We start from the raw sequence: 25,985 nt of genomic DNA, 5'->3' as shown, positions 1-25,985 counted from the left end.
CAATCTTACAACTTATATAGACAGCTGTCCATAAACGGGGAATTTGACTTGAAAGATAGAGAAGGGTATGCAGGGGGTGTGGTTGTTAAACACTACTAAAAGTCCCTTTAAAGCGGACATTTCACAAGATTTTTTTAAGATGTCAATTAAATCTTTGGTGTCCCCCGTATGTGAAGTTTTACCTCAAAATATTATATAGATAATTTATTATAACATGTTAAAATTGTCACTTTGTAGGTGTGTGCAAAAATGTGCTGTTTTGGGAGTGTCCTTTAACATGCAAATGAGCTGATCTCTGTACTAAATGACAGTGGGGTGGTTGGATAGTGCAGATTAAGGGGCGGTATTATCCCCTTCTGACATCACAAGGGGAGCCAAATTTCAATTATCTATTTTTTCACATGCTTGTGGAGAATGGATTACCAAAACTAAGTTAATGTGTTGATCTTATTCACATTTTCTAGGCTGATAAAAGCAATGCGGACCCAATTATAGCACTTTAATGTGGACAAAGTCAGATTTTCATTATATGACCCCTTTTAGTTCTTACAGTGGTCATTTTTGTTAACACCTCTGGACAGAAATTCACTATGTAGATAAACTACTGACATCTGCGAAATAATTTTAAAGATTGTTTCAACAACATACAGTACTGTATTTTGAATCAGAAATAGTATTAAGTTTGCAACAGTGCAAATCAAAAAGGTGATAATGTTTTGTATGCTAAATGTTGAATGTTGGGCATAGATACAAAATCACTGTCTTTAGATAAAATGTTAATAACTTGTAAAAGTATAGGAAAATGTGCAAACAGTGACATTAACAAGATATGGAAGCTGATAAGGTAACAGAAACTACTACACCTGGTGTTGAGTTTTATATTTATTTACAGAAGGTGATAATTATTATGCAAATTAGTATGGTAAGAATACTCTTAAAAACTGTAACAAACAAAAATACAGTAAAAAACTGACGAATAAACACAAAATAGTTGTAAAATCCCAAATTCTGTACAGATTTGTAAACAAAACAGAAACTGTAGTTTTATAAAAAGTTTCTTACTATAGTTTCTTACAGTTTTCTTGTAAATTAGCATTTTTAATCAGACTTTTGATAGATTCTGCCAACAAACTGGTATAATGATGTTGAATGTATATGTGCCGAGAGCATTCGGTTAATATCATTGTCTATTTTTTGAAGGAGCATCTGAGCTCCTCATAAGTAAACTCTTTTATGCTATTAGGAAATCAAAGTTTAGGAAGCATTTACTCTGATGCACATGAAGCTTTATATTGATAATATTAAGCAATAGCTCCTGTATTGTCGTCTTTTCCTCTTCTGTTTTTTTAATTAGTCTAAGAGTAGGCCACATCAACAGATCCAAAAGCAACACCTGAAAAAATAATAATGCTTAAATGGAAACTGAATACAGATACTAAGTGATGTTTGGTGCTGTTTTCATTTTGTTTAATATTTTAGTTTATCTCACCTTGACCTCCTCCTTTCTTCAGTTTAGAGTACACTTTGTTCCCACATTCACTGGTATTTCCTAAAAATGCCAAGGGTTGGGAAACTTCATTATAAACAACCCAAAATTCACAGTTAACTTCTGAGAAAAGATAACAGTTTAGCTGTTTATAGATATTAAACAACAATATTAAATATAAAAAAGAAAGATTAAATAGAAAAAGAAACAGATTACATGTTAAAGGGTTAGTTTATCCAAAAATAAAAATTATCTCATTAATCATGAATCACACAATCACATATTGTTCCAAACCTGTAAGACCTGTTTAAGATGTTTTGGATTTAGTCCGAGAGCTTTCTGACCCTCCATTGAAAATGTATGTATGGTATACTGTCCATGTCAAGAAAGGTAATAAAAAACAACATCAAAGTAGTCCATGTGACATCAGTGGGTCAGTTAGAATTTGTTAAAGCATCGAAAATACATTTTAGTCCGAAAATAACAAACATTATGACATTATTCAGCATTGTCTTCTCTTACAGGTGTGTTGTTAATCCGCATTCACCACACTGAAGTGACGCTGCTGACGTACGACGCTGCTGATGTGTTATCTGGTGCGCCCAAGCTTTGTTTACACTCTGAGTGAGACGCACATTGTATTCAAGCTATTCTACATTGTTTGTATTTTGGTATTGCTATATTTTTTAAAATGGTGCATGTGCATGTTGCGAATGTCCTAATCCCTCAGACTGTAAACGAAGCTTGGGCGCACCAGATAACACATCAGCAGCATCATACGTCAGCAGCGACACTTAAGTGTTGTAAACGTGGATTCACAACAGACCCGGAAGAGAAGACAATACTGAAAAAAATCCACATTTTTGGACCAAAATGTATTTTTGATGCTTCAACAAATTCTAACTGACCCACTGATGTCACATGGACTACTTTGAAGATGTTTTTATTACCTTTCTGGACCTTTCAATGGAGGGTCCGAAAGCTCTCGGACTAAATCTAAAACATCTTAAACTGTGTTCTGAAGATGAACAGAGTTCTTACGGGTGAGTCATCAATGACATATTGAAGCATGAAAATGCTATAAGTTATTTTATTTAAATGTTCAGATCTCTGTTGACCATGAGGTTTCATTTTACCTTTCTTGTCTCTCTTCTTTTTCTTCATTTCTTTCTTAGATATCAGTTCAATATTAGCATAGATGTGATCACCTGCTTCACTTTCATTGTCTATAAAGATGAGCATCTCTTGTAATGAATGAAGTTTAAAAGACCATCTGTTAAAGCTTTATGTCTTGTGAAGCCTTCATAGAATTATTGTTTTGTTTTACCTTTCTTGTATGTCTTCTTTTTCTTCATTTCTTTCTTTGGTTTCAGTTCAATATTAGCATAGATGTGATCAGCTGCTTCACTTACATTGTCTATAAAAAAGAATAAAGAAATGATTAAGAGTTTTCTCCTCTCAGTCTTTAGTTTTACTCCTTTGGTAGTTTCTACATTTGCTCTTAAGTTTATTTTTCTTGAAGTTGACCTGTGAATACATGACATCACTGTGGCCAGCCTGAGACAATGCTAAAGGAAAAGTTTAACCTTAAAATTGTTTAATTGTCATGAGATAAACAACATTAAATTATATCAAGACATACCTGCGCTTGTGTCTTTATCATCTGTTGTAATAGAATAAAGATGAGCATCTTTTGTAATGAATAAAGTAAAAAAAAAACATTTGTCAAAGCTTTATGCCTTCATAGAAAGTTTTACCTTTCTTGTATTTCTTCTTTTTCTTCATTTCTTTTTTAGATTTCAGTTTAATATTAGCATAGATGTGATCAGCTGCTTCACTTACATTGTCTATAATAAAGAATAAAGAAATTATTAAGAGTTTTCTCCTCTCAGCCTGAGACATTGCTAAAGGAAAATTATTTGACCCTTAAAGGTCACATTTTTTGTGATCCCATTGTTCAATCTTTAGTTAGCGTGTAATGTTGCTGTTAGAGCATTTTCTTTAACAGAACTCGCTTTTTAAAGCCTACAGCGAACGGCCGGTTTGGACTACAGCCCTCTACTTCCCAGAAGTATTCCAATAGGAATACGTCAGTCGCTAGCTAAGCTCGAATGGCTCAAGCTAATCTAAGCTGCTGTCCAATCACAACACACTAAACAAACTACACAATCAGAACTCGATACGTAAGGAGGGACTTCTTAGAACAAAGAAGACATCATCCTATTTTTAGGACAGTGAAAACAGCAATAAGTCAATTGTGTGAAAAATACTGAGTTCTTTTACACATGAAACATGAACACGTTATATTGCGCACTGTAAACACAAACATCAGGAAAAACATTAATGTTAATAACGATCATAAAGATGAGCATCTCTTGTAATGAATAAAGTTTCAATAGTTCGCCTGTGCGTTCAGATCTTAATGATTAATGGTAAACAAATGTGGCTTGCTGTCCTCAAAGGGAGCTCTGCAGCTGAGCTTTAAACCTTCAGAGAGAGCGAACCTGAGGCCGGGGCTCGAGTCCCAAGTTCAACCCCCAAAAAGAATGTTTGAGGGACATAAAGTGCCTGCAAGTAATCAAGATGTATAAGATTAGTATTAAAATCCTCTCTATCCCCCCAAAAAATAGGTAGAATATCATCAATATTACAGCTTATGACTTCTGCAGAAGTTAATGGAACAAGCGGCCTGGGGCTCTTGTGGGAGCGATGGTGATTCACTAATGCATAGTGCAAGCGTGATGAAGTCACTGCTGAGGCACTGGGCAAAGTTGTACTGAATAATGCGGCATGAAATTTTAGCTTATGACTTCTGCAGAAGTTAACGGAAAGCGAGTGGCCTGGGGCTTCTGCAGGAGCGAAGGTGATTCACTAATGTGTTTGTGAGAGCATGAGGAAATCACTGCAAAGGCAATGAGCAAAGTTGTATAAAATAATGCGGTGCAAAATTTCAGCTTATGACTTCTGCGGAAGTTAATGGAAAGCGCACGGCCAGGGGCTCCTGGGGGAGCGATGGTGATTCACAAATGCGTAAACGCAAGGGTGATGAAATCACTGCTTAGGCTGTGAGCAGAGTTGTAACGAATAATGCGGTGCCAAATTTCAGCTTATGACTTCTGTAGAAGTAAACGGAAAGCGTGTGGCCTGGGGCTTCTGGGGGAATGATGGTGATTCACTAATGCAATATGCGAGCGTGAAGAAATCACTGCTGCGTGAGCAAAGTTGTACAGAATAATGCTGTGCAAAATTTCGGCTTATGACTCTGTCGCTGTTGGAGTGGTGGGAGAAAGTTGCAGTGACTGTTGAATGAGAGTACAAGCCACTAGGATCACTACAGCGGTAGTGAGAGCGGGACAAAATCACTGAAAGGGGTAACTAGCCAACGTATTCCTTTGATTTTTGATGACTAATAATTAGCATGAAACAAACGAACAATGGAAAAAACAAACACATTTTTTATCAAAATGTTTATTAGACATTTATCGTGACAAATTTCTAAAGGAGGAAAACGTCCAATTAGAGCATGTTGTAACTATATTCTGAGCTCAACTGCTTACTGAAGAGGACTGCGTTACAATTAGGACCCGGTTTGTCCTGCAGGACCCAACTCAAACCTTGCGGGAGCATGCAGCTTACATTTAAGCTTACGGGACTAGGTGGGTACAAAAAGGCTGATGTCAATTAATGAATAAGATTTATAATTGGAATGGAAGAGTGACATTTTTAAGTACACTTGCCTTGCAAAACTGTGACCCGTCACGGAAACCAGGGAAACAAGTCGGCAGCACAAGTTTCGAGAAAATGAGAATCAAAGTTTTTTTTTCAAAATTTGTGATTTTCGTTTTATTGCAGAATCTGTTAGTTGAGATCACGAAGAAGCCTCTCCATGTTTGAGATAGCAGTTTATGTATATGTCACGAGTGACTGTAAGGGCGGAACCAAAGTGTGGAGAAGAAAAGTTCAGTAGAAACAAGCGGCAGGTGCACAGGATGAGGTGGCGAACACTGACTGGACAGTTCACGGGAAGCAGGAAGTATAAATAGAGCATGGCAAATACAAGGCGGTGTTCATTTTGTTTTGATCCTTTGTTCCCAGTGAATGTTGGAACGGGTGTGGTGGCAGAGTGGTGTTTGATGTGGCAAAGCAGATAATCAGGAACCGAAGTGAGAATCTGTGGAGGAGAAAAAGCAGAGAGACGAGTTATTGAATCAGGCTGGACAGTGGACGAATTGTAGTAGAGAGGCACCGTTTACAAGTGAGTGTGTGCATACGCCTATGGAAGACCATCGTGTTACACGATTGTTGACGGAGATTTCCTAGAGTTAAGCGGCCTTGGAGACCCGCGAGGAGAGGACGGACGGATACAGCGGAAAGCAGATATATGGTATCAGACTGTGAGTACAAGCACCTATTTACATTCATTGAGACATTGATGAACGGATCATAAACTGCTTTGTGGAGTGTGTTGTCCTATAGTGGCCCCACCGTGGAGAACGAAGCCGGTGGGCGAGCCAACTGGTTGCAAAGCATTTGGACCGTGGTGTGGGGACTCGTGCCTACTACACAAAACGCCTGTGGAAGCAACTAGAACGTCTTTCCCCCAGTGAGGTATTTTGACCCAGTGTAGAGGTATGAGCCTTTTTCCTGTCACTAAAGAGTGTGGATTGCTGTGGGTGCGTGTGAATTACTGACGTGTGTGCACCTGAAGTATTTGCAGTGTTGTGCCGTGGCCTTGTCGCTCATACCGCTTCCAGGTCAAGCTGTGACTGAGAGGTTGTCATGAAACTGCTGGAGTGCGACCATCATTGTGGATTTACCTACCTATTCCCCCCACCTGTGTGTCCGAGCAACGAAGGAGATCTGTGAGTATATTATTGACGTGCTGTGGAAAAGGACATAGTAAAATCGAAGGAAGTAGAGAAATTGTGAAGGAGCAAAGTTAACTGTGTGTACAAACCCTGTGTGGAGAAGAGGCGCTGCCGTTGTTCCATCAATTTAGGTGTCGTCCTGGTTGTGGAGAGGAAAAGGAGATGACGGGTCGGTTACGGACATCATCTTATAGTTCCATCTACATCTCCCTCCACCTTTTCGGACGGCACAGGCGGTGACCCGGCCAGCAGCAAATCGTGTGGAGGGTGGTCGTGACTGTACTCCCTCATCGTGGGCCAATGTTGGGTGATGTACAGATTTACTTACCCATGTTGAGATACTTACCTGTACTACCCTTGAGTGTGATAGAGTAGCACGCCGATTGAACCACAGAGCCACACTAGAACTGGAGCTAAAGCTATACTTACCCAAGCTGTTTGTTGTCCCAGAGCAGCACGCCTATTGAACCGCGTGACTACTAAATAAGGATAGTTCGCCCAAAACTGAAAATAATGTCATTAATGACTTACCCTTATGTCGTTCTAAAATCGGAAGACCTCCGTTCATCTTCGGAACACAGTTTAAGATGTTTTAACTTTAGATTTAGTCCGAGAGCTTTCTGTCTCTTACATTGAAAATCTATGTACGTTTTCCATGTCCAGAAAGGTAATAAAAACATCATCAAAGTAGTCCATGTGACATCAGTGGGTCAGTAAGATTGTGTTGAAGCATCGAAAATACAGTTTGGAACAAAAATAGCAAGAATTACGACTTTATTTAGCATTGTCTTCTCTTCCGGCTCGAGCGTGAAGTCATGTGACTGTAGTGACGCGGCTGCCCTGTTCCTCAGACATGTTTGCTTAGTTTTATTTTTCAAACTTATAGCGTGCGTCTCCCCAGACTGTAATTGAAGCTCGGGCGCACAAAACAAAAGAAAAATACAGTCTTGTTCAAAATAATAGCAGTACAATGTGACTAACCAGAATAATCAAGGTTTTTAGTATATTTTTTATTGCTACATGGCAAACAAGTTACCAGTAGGTTCAGTAGATTCTCAGAAAACAAACAAGACCCAGCATTCATGATATGCACGCTCTTAAGGCTGTGCAATTGGGCAATTTGTTGAAAGAAGTGTGTTCAAAAAAATAGCAGTGTCTACCTTTGACTGTACAAACTCAAAACTATTTTGTACAAACATTTTTTTTCTGGGATTTAGCAATCCTGTGAATCACTAAACTAATATTTAGTTGTATGACCACAGTTTTTTAAAACTGCTTGACATCTGTGTGGCATGGAGTCAACCAACTTGTGGCACCTCTCAGCTGTTATTCCACTCCACGATTCTTTAACAACATTCCACAATTCATTCACATTTCTTGGTTTTGCTTCAGAAACAGCATTTTTGATATCACCCCACAAGTTCTCAATTGGATTAAGGTCTGGAGATTGGGCTGGCCACTCCATAACATTAATTTTGTTGGTTTGGAACCAAGACTTTGCCCGTTTACTAGTGTGTTTTGGGTCATTGTCTTGTTGAAACAACCATTTCAAGGGCATGTCCTCTTCAGCATAGGGCAACATGACCTCTTCAAGTATTTTAACATATGCAAACTGATCCATGATCCCTGGTTTGTGATAAATAGGCCAAACACCATAGTAGGAGAAACATGCCCATATCATGATGCTTGCACCTCCATGCTTCACTGTGTACTGTGGCTTGAATTCAGAGTTTGGGGGCCGTCTCACAAACTGCCTGTGGCCCTTGGACCCAAAAAGAACAATTTTACTCTCATCAGTCCACAAAATGTCCCTCCATTTCTCTTTAGGCCAGTTGATGTGTTCTTTGGCAAATTGTAACCTCTTCTGCACATGCCTTTTTTTTAACAGAGGGACTTTGCGGGGGATTCTTGAAAATAGATTAGCTTCACACAGACGTCTTCTAACTGTCACAGTACTTATAGGTAACTCCAGACTGTCTTTGATCATCCTGGAGGTGATCATTGGCTGAGCCTTTGCCATTCTGGTTATTCTTCTATCCATTTTGATGGTTGTCTTCCGTTTTCTTCCACGTCTCTCTGGTTTTGCTCTCCATTTTAAGGCATTGGAGATCATTTTAGTTGAACAGCCTATCATTTTTTGCACCTCTTTATAGGTTTTCCCCTCTCCAATCAACTTTTTAATCAAAGTACGCTGTTCTTCTGAACAATGTCTTGAACGACCCATTTTCCTCAGCTTTCAAATGCATGTTCAACAAGTGTTGGCTTCATCCTTAAATAGGGGCCACCTGATTCACACCTGTTTCTTCACAAAATTGATGACCTCAGTGATTGAATGCCACACTGCTATTTTTTTGAACACACCCCTTTCAACTAATTCAACTAATTGCCCAATTGCACAGCCTTAAGAGCGTGCATATCATGAACGCTGGGTCTCATTTGTTTTCTGAGAATCTACTGAACCTACTGGTAACTTGTTTGCCACGTAGCAATAAAAAATATACTAAAAACCTTGATTATTCTGGTTAGTCACATTGTACTGCTATTATTTTGAACAAGACTGTAAAAGAAGCTGGGGCGGAACAAATAACAGTCAGCCGCATCGTACGTCAGCCGCGTCACTGACTTTATGGGGCGCCGCAGTCGGATGACGTCAAAGTATCGCGGTACTTTGACGTCATCTCTCTGTTGTTCTTGCAGTGCAGCATGAAGTCAAACTCATAAGTTACACAGAGATCGTTGAACTCTTTACATAGTTGGCTACATGTTTTGTCTATGAATATTTTCCATTAAATCATTGGCTGATGGAGCAACGAGCGAGCGATTGGTAACATCCGTTAAGGACTTCACGTTTTTGACGGTGCTGTTTTTGGATTATCTATTATACTACCTCCCTATTTTAAATACAAAATTTGAAGGCGGGTTCATGTGTTTAACGGAACGTAAATACCGGAGTGTAATCTGATATACCCTTACATGTTACGATTTAAATAGTCCTCAGATTGTATATTATATTGTATTACCAGAAGTTCATGCGAAATCTGATGTAAACAATAGACTATATATCTATATTTCACGGATTATACGCATTTGTGGACAAAAATCATTGGATGATTCACACAGACTGGATTCAACTTGTGATCCCCACAAAAGTAAAAGTCCTGTTTATTTTTGCATGTTGTTCATTCGGACTTCTGTAATAAAATACTACATATGATGTTAGAACATCTGTATCTCAAAACTGCTTTACAGGGGGTATGGCTTAAGTAAATGAGATGTAAATGAGCCCTATTGTCTCTCCAGCCAGGGAAAAGGGAAAGTGTTAACTTTTTTTCTTTCTCAAATTTCTCAGCATTCTCTTTCTTGAATGTGTTACATTCAAATGGCCACAACTTCTCCAAATCTTATCAGATTTCCATGTGTTACACATTGTTAGAAAGCTTAGAAACTGCACTTTCAGAATCTATGAATAACTCAAAATGCCCCAGATCCGACTTGTGTCCCTACTTTCCGTGACTGGTCACAATTTTTATGATGTATGCCAATTGGTCCACGTGGCGGAGCATATATTGAACACACGTGAGAAAACACTGCATTTGCGGTCAGTCAGTTTATGGGGGATATATATGCTGTGAAGATGGGCATTCAACTGTTATAATGCATAATGTGAGACCAAAGTCCAAAGACGTTATTCACTTAGTGCTACAACTATCACAGCACTGTTATGTGCTTAAAGAAGCACCTCTGGACAGCTAGATAGCACGTAGGTAAGAAGTGTTCTAAGGATCTAGAGCTCTGGAAAAAAACAACTGTGGAGTAAAAACATCTAATAAAGGTCTTAGAAAGAGCACTTTTTATAAATTCTAAATTAACATCTTGCAGATGTAAATAATCAAAAATACATCTTGCAGACGAAAATAAATACATCAAATTTGGGCAAAGTTGGAACTTTACAGGCGGGTCGGTAGGGTTATACATTGCGAGTTATATTAGCTGAATCATCTGGCGGGCCTGATGTGTTGCCGCTTCCCGCTGTTCAAACTGTGAAGCCTCTCTGCTCAACACAGTATATAAAAATGCTCAACCCGTTCAGCAGGTCCAAACATGTCCAGGATTTTCAAAAATAAATAAGAATAAGTCAGCGGCCACTCCCCAAATGGTATAGTCTGTTGGCCTTTGATGTAAAAAGCAGCCAACCGCCTGTTTCACACACACACTCCGTATGCAGTGCATTTGCGGTCGGATCTGTCAAGCACCCGTTGTGCTTTCACACATATACTGTTTGCAGTGCACTGCTGACCACTGATTCTGTGCATAAAATGATCGTTTAATTGACACTTTCTGCGAATAAACAATATACAAAGCATCAAGATTATTACAATTGCAAGAGCAAATCACATTTTGCCGACTGAATATCGACAGGTACGCGGAGACGCACACACGTACACAAAAGGTGCTGGTTTGCGAGTGCAATGACGGTGTCTCTTTTGTATACTGTTTGTAATCTTTGTTGTGTGATCGGTTCTCACAGGTAAAGTTTTGGCAAAAATTGTCAGAAGAAATTCCAAGTACGGAGTCAGAAGTTTATAAATTAATGCCGAGCCTGTCGATGACTGCGGAAAAGCTCACTCTCACCCCTCATATTTCTTAAAATAAAACTTTCTTTGAAGTTTTCTTTATTAACTCTTACAAATTTCAAGACATTTGCTGTGGCATACGGAAAGTTTCGGTACATCAATACCATTGTTATTTATAATTAATTGCTTAAAACATTTGCACCCCAGGTGATTTTAAAATGCTGTTGCACATCCTGTATTGAATTTTTCTGAGCCTCAGGAAATAATGTTTCTGTTGACACGACAATTCGTTGTCGAATAATAATACTGTTACGTGTTTGCCATATTTTTTTGCCTCTGGGTTGAATATTACCCAAGAAATTCATGGTGGGAAACTGCGCTCTTTAAAATTTGGATTTAACACAAAACCTGGAAAGTGCATATGAATGTATTAGTTGGATAATAAAGTTTGCTGTTTGCTGATAGTAACAGAAGGCTGTTAGACTAGATGCAAGCAGGAAATTTGCTGATAAAGCATATGAAGAGCGCACGGATATCTGCCGATCAAAAGTGCACGGGGGTTGCGTCAGTGACTTTTTTATATAATGGTTGTAACACTTGTTTTCATTGAAACATTCATGAAGTAATGACAATATCGCTAATGGGTTAAGTAAAATATAATTATCAAAATGGAAAGTTGTGCGTCACCTGATGCGATGGAGTTTAGGAATCACCATAGAATGGCTAGAATGTCTTCCGTGATGCTGGACAGCTCTCTATTCACTCCATCATTAGAAAGCAAAAATCGGTATGCATAAACGTTACTTTTGGCAATTTATTCAAGCTAGCATAAATTACTCTAACAATATGCCCTCTGTACATGTGGGTGTTGGAACCACATTTTTAGGGAATGGGGAAACAGTTATTGTGACCATTATGATTTTGAAAATTTTACTCCTGATAAAATTCTAGCAGAAACAGCCATTTAGGGATGAAGTCCTGGAGTGTGACTACGAGGTAGCCTAGGAGTTCCTCCAGACAAGTCTTCTTTAGTCCGTAAAGTCTATAAAGTTTATCAGCATGACAACTCCACAGCGTGATATTGCTTAAATGACCTGATATCAGATTTATGATGCTGTGATAAGAAATAATACAAAAGAACCACTTCAAATTGTGTACCATGCTTAAGGTTTTAAAATACTCTGTGGTTTGTCTTGTGGACAAAAGTTGTATATGGCGATAAGATCGGTGTTATAATTGGTCAGGTCGCCTGCCAATCAAGCTCGCAGGGCGAAGGGTCGAATGCCTAAGCATAGATGATTTGATAATTCATCGACCAAACCACGTTTCTTTTGATGTAATAATCAACTTTGACATTATATTGAAAGCAATGTCAAGGCAAAACATTAACAAAAAAAACATTGTATAATTATCAGGCGGGCCTGTTGCTGAAAGTGGGCTGGCATACTGCGGTAATGCAAGTGGCAATGAAATCACTTCCGTAACAGAGAAAAAGATGGTAATAATTGGATTAATGCAGACTGAGATCCATACTGTGGTAGAGATCACGACAACGCGGCCAAAAGGTCAGCGTTTTAAACAATACTTAACCGATCTCGAGGCGATTCTCTTTGATCAATCCATGCAAATCAATGCATACTATTTATCTGACACTCTTAAAGTATGGAAACTTGCCATTTAAAACGTATTCTTTTACGTGTAACTAAAAATTATTGTTTTATATTTGTATAGAATGTACCACGGGATGAGGAATAAAATACAAACCTTAAGTTTTTTGCATTGTTTGTTAAGTAAAAACGTAAATGAAATGATAATGTTTTATAAAGACATTTAGGTGATTGTGGTTTTATTCATGTTCTCATGTTTATAGATCAAGCTTTGAAGTTACAAGCAACAGGGTTGTTCTATCCAAATTACTTCTTCTATCCTTTCCTTTGTGTTGGTTTTTTTGCACTGGATTGCTCGAGTCGCCCCCTGTCGGGACAAAGAATAGTGCAACAGCGAGCGCGTCGACTATGAATGCCTTCCGCTTGTTGACAGCGGAGGCTTGCGGTGCGGAGCAAAGCGCGAGTATCCTCGCCCATCCGCGGAGACCGTCCTATCAAGTATGCAGGGTATGGCAAATGAAGTGCGGTGTTACCTTAATAGAAGAAAAACGCAAGAGTGCATTCTTCTACGGAGCTTTGAATAAACAATCGATACGGAGAAAACGAGTAGTTCCATTAAATTGACAATGAGGAAAGTTTCACTACAATTGAAAATCTCTGGTTTTTGTAACTTTGGTGGAAAAGGGGTTAATTAAATGCGGAGTCGAGGGCAGCACAGTCCTGTTGGCCACCATTGTTGTTTTGGTCATTCACACATGCCTAGATTGAAATAACAGATGCACCTGACGCTGCTGTTGTCAAAACCATTTGCTTTTCCTAACCCAAACACGGCGTTATCAAGTAAGAAAACATCCGGACTGCATAAAAAGTTGTGTAGACTGCCCCTGACATCACTACTGCGGTAGTGAGAGCGGGGACTAAAAATACTGCTGTGGCAGTGGTATTTAAAAATATTTCCCAGTTGATCGGAGCGCTGGAGTTCGTCATGTGGAGACGTGATTCCAGGAACGGGCGGGCCAAATGCCGGAAAAACTGCAGCTTGATCCAGAGGCTGGAGGCTGCCTTATATACGCCCATAATGATGACTGATAGACCTGAATGTTTAGGCTCCTCTCAAACCTACATTTAGAACTACAATTCAATTGACTGTATGTTGGGATATCACTGCATCAGCTCTAATAAAAGCAGAATTCTGGCACTTATCATAATAAATGAATGTACTGACTGACCATTCGGCAATGGACAGTAAACATCTTCAGTCTGTTTCTGATCTGATGTCTGACTGATGTTCTGCTGTTGACTGACAGCTGAGGGAGACTGAGAGTTTTTGTTGTTGTTGTACCACCACAGCAGGAGCAAGAAAAAGATCAAAAACATGATGCTCAGTCCAAGACCCAGACCATTAATAAGACCAAGAGATGAAGATCCTGTTGCTGGAAAAGCAGAGATACATCCATATATAACTATATATGCATATGCAAAAACATTTCAACAGTGCTTATAGAGGAGAGAGATCACCTCTGACTGAGATCCAGCTCTTTGAAGACTCTCCTCTCTCTGGGTATTTACAGTAGTAGAAACCCTCATGTGACTTTGAGACTGTAGGGATGATCATCATGTCTCCTGTAGTCTGACTCTGCAATAGAAATCCATCTTTATAAAATTCAGTTCTCAGGTTAGAGGGTTTTTTATATCGATATAAACAGTGTAGAGTCAGAGGATCTCCTTCAGTCACAGGATGAACAGGACTGTCCAGAATCACACCAACATCTATGCAACAGAAGAAATGACTGATGATTATAAATTATAAAAATATATCAGATTGATTATCGGCTTGTTATATCTGGCAGATGGTAAAGAAAAAAGTAAAATCCCATAGACTTAAAATGAAACTGCATATTTAACCATTATTTAAGAACCAGAATATAATAGAGACCCAAACAACACCCTAGCAACCAGCAAGAAAATCTATATTAATATCCACTGATAAATACTAATTATAAATGAAATAAAAATAATAAAAACTGCTTCATCTGTTTCATTGCACTGATGGTAAAGATTTTCTGCCTCTAAAATGAATAAATAATGATTTGTAAACTCACAGTGTACTGAGATATTAACAGGATGAAGTTTCTCTCCGGATTCAGACTGACACCAGTACACTCCAGTATCAGATGTCCCGGGATATCTGATTGTACATGTAGATGTTGTTTCTGTAGATCTCCAGTCTGATGATGAACAAGGTTTCAGTTTGTCTGTGTATCTTCTCACTGTCCATCCAGTAGATTTACTGTGATCCTCACAGCTCAGATAGAGAGATTCAGATGAGAAGTGTTGAGATCTGTCGGGTATGATGATCAGAGAGACTGAACGAGAAACACCTGAGAAGAAAATGACAGAAAATCATCTTTATAAGAAATAAATGAACAAATAAATGATATAAGACATAGAGTGTAAGAGATTGTTGTTGTTTAGTTGTGTGTGATGAACTCACCAGTGATCCACAGTGTTTGTGTGTTACTGTACTCTGTGTGATAGACTGGATCTCCTCTCTCTGCTCTGCACATATAAACTCCTGTGTGCTTCACAGTCACTGAACTCACTGTGTAGATGCCTTTAGATCCTCCACCGCTGTTTGACACCAGCTCATAATCATATTTATTCACTGTAGAGTCAAAATGTGATACACATGTTAAAATTAAATATTTGACCTTTAAAACTATTTTGAATTAAAAAAAGTTAATAGATTAGATGAAAGAGAAATTACCTGAGGAGGGACTCTGTACAGTGAACCAGCTGAATGTCCAGCCTGTAGATGAATTTATAACCTCACACATCAGAGTCACTGAATCTCCTTCAGTCAACCACTGCTGTGGAGAAACACTTAAAACTGTCTGTGGTTTATCTGAAAGTGATCAATCTTTCATGAACAACATGTTACACTTCATCTCTTCACACTAATAATGATGAACAAACATATAAACTCACCTGATGATACAGTCAGTGTAACAGCATCACTCATCTCAGTGTTTTGTCCACGTATCTTTCCTCTACAAGTGTATTTACCACTGTCAGTGTGATGAATGTTGTTGATTTTACACTCTTGTGTGTTGCATTGTGTGATTATATTTCTGTTATTTGTCTTCTCTACAGTCCAGCTGTATGTCCACTCAGTGTCTCCTGTATCCTGTATGTCACATCTCAGAGTAACAGTTTCTCCTCTGAACAGCTGTTTGTCAGGATCAACACTCACTACGGGTTTAGGGCTCTCTGTGCAAACACAGATGAATTACACAATATAAACATTTTTTATGATATTATGAAGGTATGATTTCAGGCTGTTGAGATGCACAGTAGTAAAATTAAACAAATAAATTATAATAAAAGCGGTCTGTTAGATTTTTATGTTTCATGTTGTCTCTCACCTTTAACATTTATCCACAGTCCATCACTGTAGTCTGTGTAATAGTCTGGTTTTCCTCTTCCAGCTCTACACCAGTACTGACCTCCATCTGAAACTTTAACACTGTTGATAGTGTAAGAGTTTGTTTCTGTTGTCATCCTCTTAGTGTTTTGTGTGTGTTTGTACCAGTAAAACTTCCATCCAGTAGACCAATGATCAATGTGACACTTCAGAGTCACTGTGTTACCTGTCAGTAAAGATCCTTCAGTATCTGATGTGAGTTCAGGTTTTGGTTTTGATCCTGTAGGAGAATAAAACACATTCAGATCCTGAAGAATCTCAGAGCTTATAAATCTCATCACAGGCTGCGTTACCATTACAGATTTTCACAAAACTTTAGCAATATTTTTTTTAATGTCGATGTCACAGGTCGGAGCGGACCACCAATATCAGGAGTCTCCCCTCCCTCAGTTTCCACCTTGAGGAGGTCCCAAAAACACCTCAATGACCAGAGAGACGAGAGCAAGTAAGTTAAAACAATCTTTATTAAATATATTAAAATGGTAGGTGGGGAAGGGAAAGGGATATCTAAAATGAGCTCTCTGGCCCTGGAGAACTTTGGTTCCGAGTCGCTTCTGACTCTCACGGGGATTTACAGGTAGGTCTTCCGACTTTCTCTTCTTCTTTATCCAAACGTGAACTACAAGTGAATATTCTCAGGTATTTCCCCCTTTGTGTCTCCAAGGCGAACTGCAGGCGGAACCTTTCAGCCTCCCTTCCTGGACGCAAAAGACGAATACAGGTAAGCACACTGGTAAGTGGATGGGTAAGTACCTTAGACTGGCGGCCTTAACGTGTAAGGGACACGCTAGCTTGAAACTTGAGCGTCCAGAAGGTAGTCAGGTAAGTATGCTGAGCTGGGAGCTTTGGGTGTCCAGAAGGTGATCAGGTAAGTACACTGAGCTGGGAGCTTTGGGCGTCCAGAAGGTATACAAATGCGTCCCTGGGCTTGGAGCTGGAGGCGCCTAGAAGGTACACAGGTAAGTACACTATGCTTGGAACTTTAAACGTACAAGGGGAGGTACAAGGGAACACGCTGGGTTTGGAGCTTCGGGCATACAGATAAGTAGCCAAATGTATCCACTGAGCTTAACTCTTGGGCATACGGGTAGGCATACATATGAGTACACTTGGGCTTGGACCTCGGGCTTACAGGTAAGTATACAGAGGTAAACTGGGCTTGGTGCTGTGGACGTACAGGTAGGTATACAAATGAGTGCACTGGGCTTAGACCTTGGGCGTACAAATACGTATACAGGAAGGTACACTGGGCTCTTGGCTTTGGGCGTACAGGTGAGTTTACAGGGAGGTACACTGGGTCTTGGCTTTGGGCGTACAGGTGAGTATACAGGGTATACAAGTTCGTCCCTGGGCTTGGAGCTGGAGGCGCCTAGAAGGTACACAGGTAAGTACACTATGCTTGGAACTTTAGGCGTACAAGGGGAGGTACAAGGGAACATGCTGGGTTTGGAGCTTCGGGCTTACAGATAAGTAGCCAAATGTATCCACTGAGCTTAACTCTTGGGCATACGGGTAGGCATACAAATGAGTACACTTGGGCTTGGACCTCGGGCGTACAGGTAAGTATACGGAGGTATACTGGGCTTGTTGCTGTGGACATACAGGTAGGTATACAAATGAGTGCACTGGGCTTAGACCTTGGGCGTACAAATACGTATACAGGAAGGTACACTGGCTCTTGGCTTTGGGCATACAAGTGAGTATACAGGGAGGTACACTGGGCTCTTGGCTTTGGGCGTACAGGTGAGTATACAGGGAGGTACACTGGGCTCTTGGCTTTGGGCGTACAGGTGAGTATACAGGGAGGTATACTGGGCTCTTGGCTTTGAGCGTATAGGTGAGTATACAGGGAAGTATACAAGAAGGTACACTGGGCTCTTGGCTTTCGGGGTACAGGTGAGTATACAGGGAAGTATACAAGTTTGCCACTGGGCTCTTGGCTTTGGGCGTACATGTGAGTATACAGGGAGGTACACTGGGCTCTTGGCTTTGGGCGTACAGGTGAGTATACAGGGAGGTACACTGGGCTCTTGGCTTTGGGCGTACAGGTGAGTATACAGGGAGGTACGCTGGCTCTTGGCTTTGGGCGTACAGGTGAGTATACAGGAAGGTACACTGGGCTCTTGGCTTTGGGCATACAGGTGAGTATACAGGGAGGTACACTGGGCCCTTGGCTTTGGGCGTACAGGTAAGTATACAGAGGAATACACTGGGCTCTTGGCTTTGGGTGTACAGGTGAGTATACAGGGAAGTATACAAGAAGGTACACTGGGCTCTTGGCTTTAGGCGTACAGGTGAGTATACAGGGAGGTACACTGGGCTCTTGGCTTTGGGCGTACAGGTGAGTATACAGAGAGGTACACTGGGCTCTTGGCTTTGGGCGTACAGGTGAGTATACAGGGAGGTACGCTGGCTCTTGGCTTTGGGCCTACAGGTGAGTATACAGGGAGGTACACTGGGCTCTTGGCTTTGGGCATACAGGTGAGTATACAGGGAGGTACACTGGGCCCTTGGCTATGGGCGTACAGGTAAGTATACAGAGGAATACACTGGGCTCTTGGCTTTGGGTGTACAGGTGAGTATACAGGGAAGTATACAAGAAGGTACACTGGGCTCTTGGCTTTAGGCGTACAGGTGAGTATACAGGGAGGTACACTGGGCTCTTGGCTTTGGGCGTACAGGTAGTTTACGGGTGAGTATGCTAAGCTTTTAGCTGGAGTGGATGCAACTCACAGACCCGTAGATAGGCGGACGTCAGGCTTTAGCTCTTCGAGGCTTGGGTGGCTGGAGAGGACGTATATGCACACAGCGAACTTATAGCCTTCCTCACTAGGACAGACTTCTAAGGAACACTTTGACTTCCAACACGTAGTGGAACAGTCCCACGACGACACAGAGCCCTTGGCTCAGACCTGCAGAATGGCAGCAGACAAACACATAGATTGCCTTTAACAGTATAATACTCCAGTGAACATTTAGGGAGAGATACAACACCTCTTTGCTTCAGACAAGAAGGGCAGATGGAGGTACAGGTCGAGGCTGCTGCACGTTGGGCCTAGCACGCCCACAGATGGTATCACAAAGGTGGGTAGGTTGAAGTAGGGTGCCACACCATGTGATGTACTGCTCGAGTGGGCCAATTGCTTCCCTCTCCTCTCTTCCAAACAGTGGGACAAGAGATCAAGACAGGGGCGGGCATCTGAAAGCACTTAACAGATGTATAATCATACACAGAGACAGCACGTATGCTTTATAGCCTGGGTTTCTGCTTGAGATAAACTTTACATTTAGGAGGCATGGCATTAGGAAGTAAGTCTATGGCACAATTCCATGAACGGTGAGGAGGTAGTTTGGTGGCTTTGGTTTTGCTAAACACTTCGTTAAATTCTTGGTAGCATTCAGGGATATTTACAGGCTTGGAAACAGGGCTTTTGACAGAGGTGGAAAGACATGGTTCATGGAAAGGGAATTAATAATGCAGTTATTCAAACAATGCTGTGACCATTGCATCACCTCACCATTCCTCCAGGACATTTTAGGGTTGTGTTGAGCTAACCATGGATGGCCAAGGATAACATCATGGCGAGGGGATGAGATGACAGGGAGATAAATGGTTTCCTGGTGGAATAATCCTATCTTCAAAGTTAGTGGGACGGTTTGGTGAGTAATTCCCTTGCCAAAGGGGATGCTGTTAATGGCTGTGACTTTGAGAGTCTCACGACTGTGTCCTAGACGGCTGCGGCCCACTCGCAGCCCACTCAATAGCTTTGCCCGTGAGTAAAGACATAAAATTCGCACACTTCTTCTCATCTGAAACCTGTTCGTCAAGGTCCAGAAAACAGGCAAATATCACAACAGGTAATCAGAATATAGTAATAGAAAAACGCTCGGTAAGGCAGTCAAACTGGCAAATACTTTGCATTGTTTAGTTAACGTGAGTGTGCTTATGAAGGGAATAACCCGGAAGAGGCGAGGAAGCAGAGGGCAGTGCTCAGCTAGAACTCCGGTGAGGGCTACCTCTGCTGGCGTGGGGTAATAAGTTGTGATAAGTGATCATGTGAACTCAATCACTACTGATCAGCAGATGTGCCTGACCTCGCGCCGCGCCGCTGCAGTAAGTTGCTACTCAAAAATTTTTTCCAAGGTTGGCAGGTCTGTGTTTCTGAGGTATTTCAAATCTATGACCTCCTAATTCGAAAAAATTGTTTCCATTGCCATTTTGGGAAATACGCCTCTTTTGAATATTAACCCTTTAGTTTCACTTCATCACGCAGCTATTCCCGTTAGAGGTAAAAACATTTAATTCATTAATAATCTAGTATGTGTTCATTTTTTGTCATAGTTTCTTCAAAATTAAGTTTTATTTGGGTGTTTTAAAAATAAATATTTTATTTATATATTTTATTAAAATATTTAAATTTTCATCATGACGCATGCGCCCCGCCCCTTTAATTGCCACGCCCTCGGAACCCACCCACCCACCAAACCAGTAACTCCATTGATAGTGAGAGAGTCTCTGTTTACAGTATAACGCTCAGAGTTTAACACTTCAGTACCACGTTTATACCACAGATATCTCCAGTTTAATGATCTGTACTGATCCTCTATCTCACACTTTAGAGAGACTGTCTCTCCAGTGAACACAGATCTGTCTGGTGTTACTCTCGCTGTAGCTCTGGGTAAAGCTGAGGAAAGAAGAAAATGAAGCTATAACAATCTTTTAACAATCATAGTCACAGATCTCCTAACCCACAGATCACATGTCGGAAAATGTTTTAAATAATACAATATATTTCTGATCCCTCTAAAACATTGACACAACACAACCATTGGCATAATGTTTCAGATAATTAACACACATGAGATGTTTCTGTCTTTATTTTCCTATTTTACAGACATTAAAGTTGAACTCACCCTTAACAGTAAGATTAACAGGTGAGCTTATTAGTGGAGGTTGTCCATCTCTCTCTGCACTACACCAGTACTCATCCTGATCAGATTTATTAACTCCAGTGATAAGGAGAGAGTCTCCCTCTACAGTGTAACGCTCAGAGTTAAACACTGAAGTTTGACTGTTATACCACAGATATGTCCAGTTTAATGATCTGTAATGATCCCCTATCTCACACTTCAGAGTGACTGTCTCTCCAGTGAACAAAGATCTGTCTGGTGTTACTCTCACGGTAGCTCTGGGTAAAGCTGAGGAAAAAAGAAAATGAAAATATAAATCTCATCACAGATCTGTTTACATGAAAGAGACAAATCTATGAAATTCAGTCACCTTCAGTTTGTCCAGAGTGGATGTTTGAAATCAGCACTGTAGACAAAAAAGAGAAAAAACTTGTTGGCATGATAAATAATTTAACCTGATATGTAAATATGAATAACACTGTACTGTATATCACAATGTGTGATCAAAGGACATCCCTTAAATGTGGATGTTCTTAAGCCAGAGTTGTGCCTTTTCTTTATTCATTTCACAATTGTTATAACACATTGTTTTACACAACCAATGTTCCTGGTATTATATTGCATTACGACTGGCGGAAACACGTCATGGGCCGCTGTGCATATAGTCCATTGTTTCCAACGGAAGCGTCGCCCTTTTACCAGCACTGTCACCCCCCCCCCCCCAGATCACCATTAACGTTAAATGGAATTTTAATGATAAAATGTGCTATTTAAAAATCGCTTTGCCTAGTATATTGTCTGGCTAGAGTGATTAATAAGCTAAAATAGCAATATTATAGTTAAGGATGGTCTGTGAGGCAAGGTCGAATTTTGATTGGTCGCTTGACTAAGAGTGCTCAGCCACCCTAATAACATTACGTAAAATTTCTTGTACTACGGAAAGCAAACACAAAGTCTACGAACATTCCATAATTTCAAGATTGTATAGACGGTTTCAGCAGTAACAACATAAACAGCTTTTGTGGAAAACACGTAACTTCTGATAAACTCCGCTAAAAATAAATAACAACCAAGTCCTTTTAAAGCAGTTTATTTATAAAACAAGCAACATAAACAACATGTAGATTACCTAAACATTTGTTATTTTCGACGAGGTATTTGTTCAAGAGTTCAGTTTAGCAACTAGTCAGACCATTAAACAAACAGAAACCAGAAGTAAAGTGTATATTGCATTAACTAATTTCATTATGGAGATTCGAAAATGGATTTTAAAGATTGAAACTACAGCAACTGCCATTACCTCTGGGGCTGAGCTTCAAATGAGCAGTTTTGTGCTAATATGTGGGTAATGGGTATGCGTTTTTGTTGTTTTTGTATAAAGTACAATTTTTCAGAGCTCTGTACATTGCTTACTATAGCTGCAGTTTTTGTGGTTATATTACCGAGATGTTTGTTCATAACGCGTTAAAACTCAAGGAACATACTAAAGCTATATGCATTTTCTATCTGGAAGAATTAAATGGATTCATGTAATCGCCCCCTCTCTGTATTTCAGACGCCCCCTCATCAGCGCTTAGCTGTCGCCGGCACTGGGCACTCGGCAGTTTTTCTACGCTCAGCGCTGAGCGTTAAAATAAATAAAAAATTCAACTGGGTGAAAAGCTCAGCCCATCAATGTCACTTCTCACTTGGTCATCCAATCACAGTGAAGGAGGGGGGGGGTCAAATATCACAACAACCAACTGGCGCATTGTTCAGCGACTAATAAACAAAGCAGAAAAAACCTGGCAAGCGTCTACAGTCGGGATTCGCCTGTCATTTTCAGCCGCATTTAAATGTTTGGTGTGCACGCCCCCTTATTGGTTTATATCTGCTGCCAAAGAGCTTTGAGCCAATCATTAACCAGAGCCGTTGAAAGAAAGAGTTGCGACAACTGTGAAGTTCAAAATGCTCAGCTGTCAGTTTTTTTATTAATAATCAAGAAATACATTAATTTACAATATTTATGTCATACCAATATAAATATTATAATCAATATATAAATATTTATATCAATATCATACCAATATGTGTAAGTAGTATTTGTATGTAATCAACAATGTTTTACACTAACCCTAACAACTTTCAACTTTTTAAAAGCATCACACTATGTAGTATATATATTGTTGATGCATGTTTATATGGTTTAGTTGACTGTGTGCCTCGTCACTGTTAGATTTATAAATATACAAAAACAAGATTTTAAAAATGACTCATAAGGATAAACATAATGCATTTCTTTGTTTAATTTATTGTAAATGAAAATACCCCACCCTTGGCTGTATGATTTTTGTTTCATATTTTTTTTTGTTATTCTTAAAGGGCTCCTATGTAAACATTTGCCTACAATCCGTGTGATCATTGTAGTCGAGATTTCAGCTAAGACGATAACCCGTGTCATCGTTTACTTTGGGATTTTTCCCTTTGCAGATGGTTAACATGTACTAACACACACTAACACACCAAAGGAAATGTAAAATCGTGAATCGGATAATAAGTGTTCTTCTTAAACATTTGATGGGAGATGTCAACTTTACGACTTTCAATTCTTATTCATCCCTGAACTCATTAATACATCAACAGAATCACAGTTTCATACGTTTTTGCATTAATATAAACACTATGCACCCCCACAGAATTTAATAGCCTTTATCTTTATTACACAAAATGGATGAATAACCATAACCATTGTATACTGTATAGTAATACAAGTTGTAAAATAAGGTTTTACTACAATAAAATCATAATTAATTTTTCTAAGGGCCTTTCTATAAAGACTTTATCAGCAAGGTCACATGTATATCTTTTCACAAACCTCTTTACTACCGTAAAATAAGGGCCAATCTCATTTATCTGTCTTAAGACAGATGGTTCGTCTAAAAAATGAGACACCACTCGATTACCGTTTGCGTCACCTTCCCTTGCCGCTAACTGGCTGCTACGTAAACAGACAAGCATTGACATAAACAAAGAAATGCTGTCGTCTCAGGTTGTGGTATCGATTGCCGGAGCTGAGCTCAACAAATAGCGCATAACTTAGCCGCTAGCTACCGCCTTATCTAGCGGTTCAAAACAAAAACATTACAATTAAAACCGCTTAAACATTTTATTAAAAGTATCATAAAACATCAGTGTCATAATATAATCTCAATTAAACTGCAGAAAATAACATTACTTTCATTTGTGCGACTCATTGACAGTTCGACGTTCAGCCATAAAACATCTTGATGCCGGCTCTCCTGAGAAACTCCTACTTTAACGTTACCCCTCTCTTTTCAGTGTGGTCCTTATCACACTTCTTTTCAAGGGCTATGTATCCCAACGCCTTGGCCCTAGCCATTGATCAAACTGAGAATTGATACGTCACTTTGCCTCACACGAACGCGCAAAACGGAGGGGAAGGGGTAAGACAGAGAAATGAGACGCACCCTAAGCCTCATCTCAGCTACAGACTCTTCAATGCTCTTGAACACAAAATCTCATGCTGTTGATTTTCCTGTTTACAGATTTTACTATCACACCAGACAAAAGTTTCTGTTCAACTGTTCTGAGCCATCAAGCCAACTGAAGTTGACATTCTGAAGTCTGAAGTTCACATCACATATATAGGATTATACATACACACTTACCGACTTATCTACAACGAGAGCAGTACAAAACAAAACCACAAAACTGATTACACGCACGCACACAAAGATTAAAACTCTGAGAGTAACATGATTTAGTAAAAATACAGGAACAGTAAATCTCTTGATCCTGTAGACAATGTGACAGTAATTGATGTGTAGTCAAATCCATAGAGAGAAGATAATACTCACCGAGAACTAGAGGAAGAGAAATCAACTCCATACTGATCTACTGAAGACTTCCTTAATGAAGACTTCCTCATTAACAGTTTTTTAACTCATTCCGGGGGTCCACTAGGGGCCTTCACAATGGTTTGAAATTATTTATCAAAAATCAATTGTACACGCATTAAAATAAAATTATCTTATTTAAACAGATTTTTCACCAATATATTTTGTAGTGATTGGTAAATTTTTAACAAACATTTATATTTCTGGTTATGTCAAGTTATGGAGTTCTTTACTGGGTTGTGGGGACAGCCTACAAATTGTTGTGAACAGAGGAGGGGCTTGAGAAAAACTGAGATCCATGGCTCTACCACAACATGTACTACCGGAATGTTTTAGATATAATCTACAAATGAAGCATCACACAGACCTACATTTCTACACAAATATTTTGTTGTTTAACTTTTTCAAAAAGCATTAAATTGAGCAAAACAACATTTATCAACTGCACTTTGTAATGGTGGACAGTGTTTGTAATGGAAAAATCTATAAGAAGCTGATGAACAAATGCTGTTTTTACACATTGATTAACATCAGAGAACTGAAACTTTATCTCCATCAGACCTCTAACACTTATGTGTGCTGCTACTTCTGAATGACATCACTGAGAATAACTTTCACAGTTTCACAGAAAAGGCTTAACACATGTTTGAACATCTCAGCTGAAAATAACTTGCAGTAACAGATCTTAAAATATTTACTTTTGATGTGTCTCAATATACGCACCAGTAATGTCTTTTTCTAAGGAATGTTTGCTAAAGATGCTTCAACATCTTTCCCTTATAGCAGTAGATTCCAGGGAGGATCCATCACAGTATTGCGGTTTATAGCAGAACTCATCTTGCATCATTTGTACTATAGATGTAAATGATACCCAAGATCATATTGTAAAGAAGTGATGGTTCTGAATAACGGAAGGAACCTGAGCTACTATCTGGAGACCAGAATAGCACAGAGACTTCATGGTGTGATGTTTTGACAGAGCCAGTCAGCAAACAACCAAAAGAACAGAAACCACATAAGCCATTTTGATCACCTTTGCACCTGAAATTTTGGCTGTGCTACCTCAAAAATAAAAAAATAAAAACTAATATTGCAATTTTGAAGCTACTGTATGGGTCTCGCTTATAGGCAGTGTGGACCCACCAGATTGGCTGCTGGC

General features: G+C 39.6%; 1 protein-coding gene and 1 long non-coding RNA gene across 2 annotated transcripts; both read right to left on the bottom strand.

Moving 5' to 3' along the window:
* Nucleotides 1-1,000: 1,000 nt before the first annotated feature.
* On the bottom strand, nucleotides 1,001-3,306 carry LOC135734120 (uncharacterized). Its single transcript, XR_010527173.2, has 4 exons — nucleotides 2,814-3,306; nucleotides 2,623-2,712; nucleotides 1,490-1,549; nucleotides 1,001-1,393 (listed from the first exon to the last, which is right to left on the bottom strand). It is a non-coding gene; the product is annotated as an uncharacterized lncRNA (long non-coding RNA).
* Nucleotides 3,307-13,790: 10,484 nt separating this feature from the next.
* On the bottom strand, nucleotides 13,791-24,818 carry LOC135734105 (leukocyte immunoglobulin-like receptor subfamily B member 3A). Its single transcript, XM_065252986.2, has 8 exons — nucleotides 24,788-24,818; nucleotides 21,301-21,336; nucleotides 15,524-15,805; nucleotides 15,303-15,440; nucleotides 15,030-15,200; nucleotides 14,638-14,916; nucleotides 14,061-14,305; nucleotides 13,791-13,916 (listed from the first exon to the last, which is right to left on the bottom strand). Exons 1-8 carry the CDS (start codon nucleotides 24,816-24,818, stop codon nucleotides 13,791-13,793), a joined length of 1,308 nt encoding a protein of 435 aa, XP_065109058.1.
* Nucleotides 24,819-25,985: the final 1,167 nt, after the last annotated feature.

This window comes from Paramisgurnus dabryanus, chromosome 3 (genome assembly GCF_030506205.2).
Source record: "Paramisgurnus dabryanus chromosome 3, PD_genome_1.1, whole genome shotgun sequence".
NCBI lineage: Eukaryota > Metazoa > Chordata > Actinopteri > Cypriniformes > Cobitidae > Paramisgurnus > Paramisgurnus dabryanus.
Note: the sequence above shows the minus strand (reverse complement) of the source record. Positions and strands in the feature narration are given on the sequence as shown.

Bases quoted from the DNA above. Each gene is read 5' to 3' on its own strand.
- LOC135734105 (XM_065252986.2), bottom strand. From the start codon at position 24,818: ATGGAGTTGATTTCTCTTCCTCTAGTTCTCG. The intron at 21,337-24,787 runs GTGAGTATTATC...TTTTGTCTACAG, and splicing joins TTCTCTTCCTCTAGTTCTCG to TGCTGATTTCAAACATCCAC. The intron at 14,917-15,029 runs GTGAGTTCATCA...TTTTCTTCTCAG, and splicing joins ACAAACACTGTGGATCACTG to GTGTTTCTCGTTCAGTCTCT.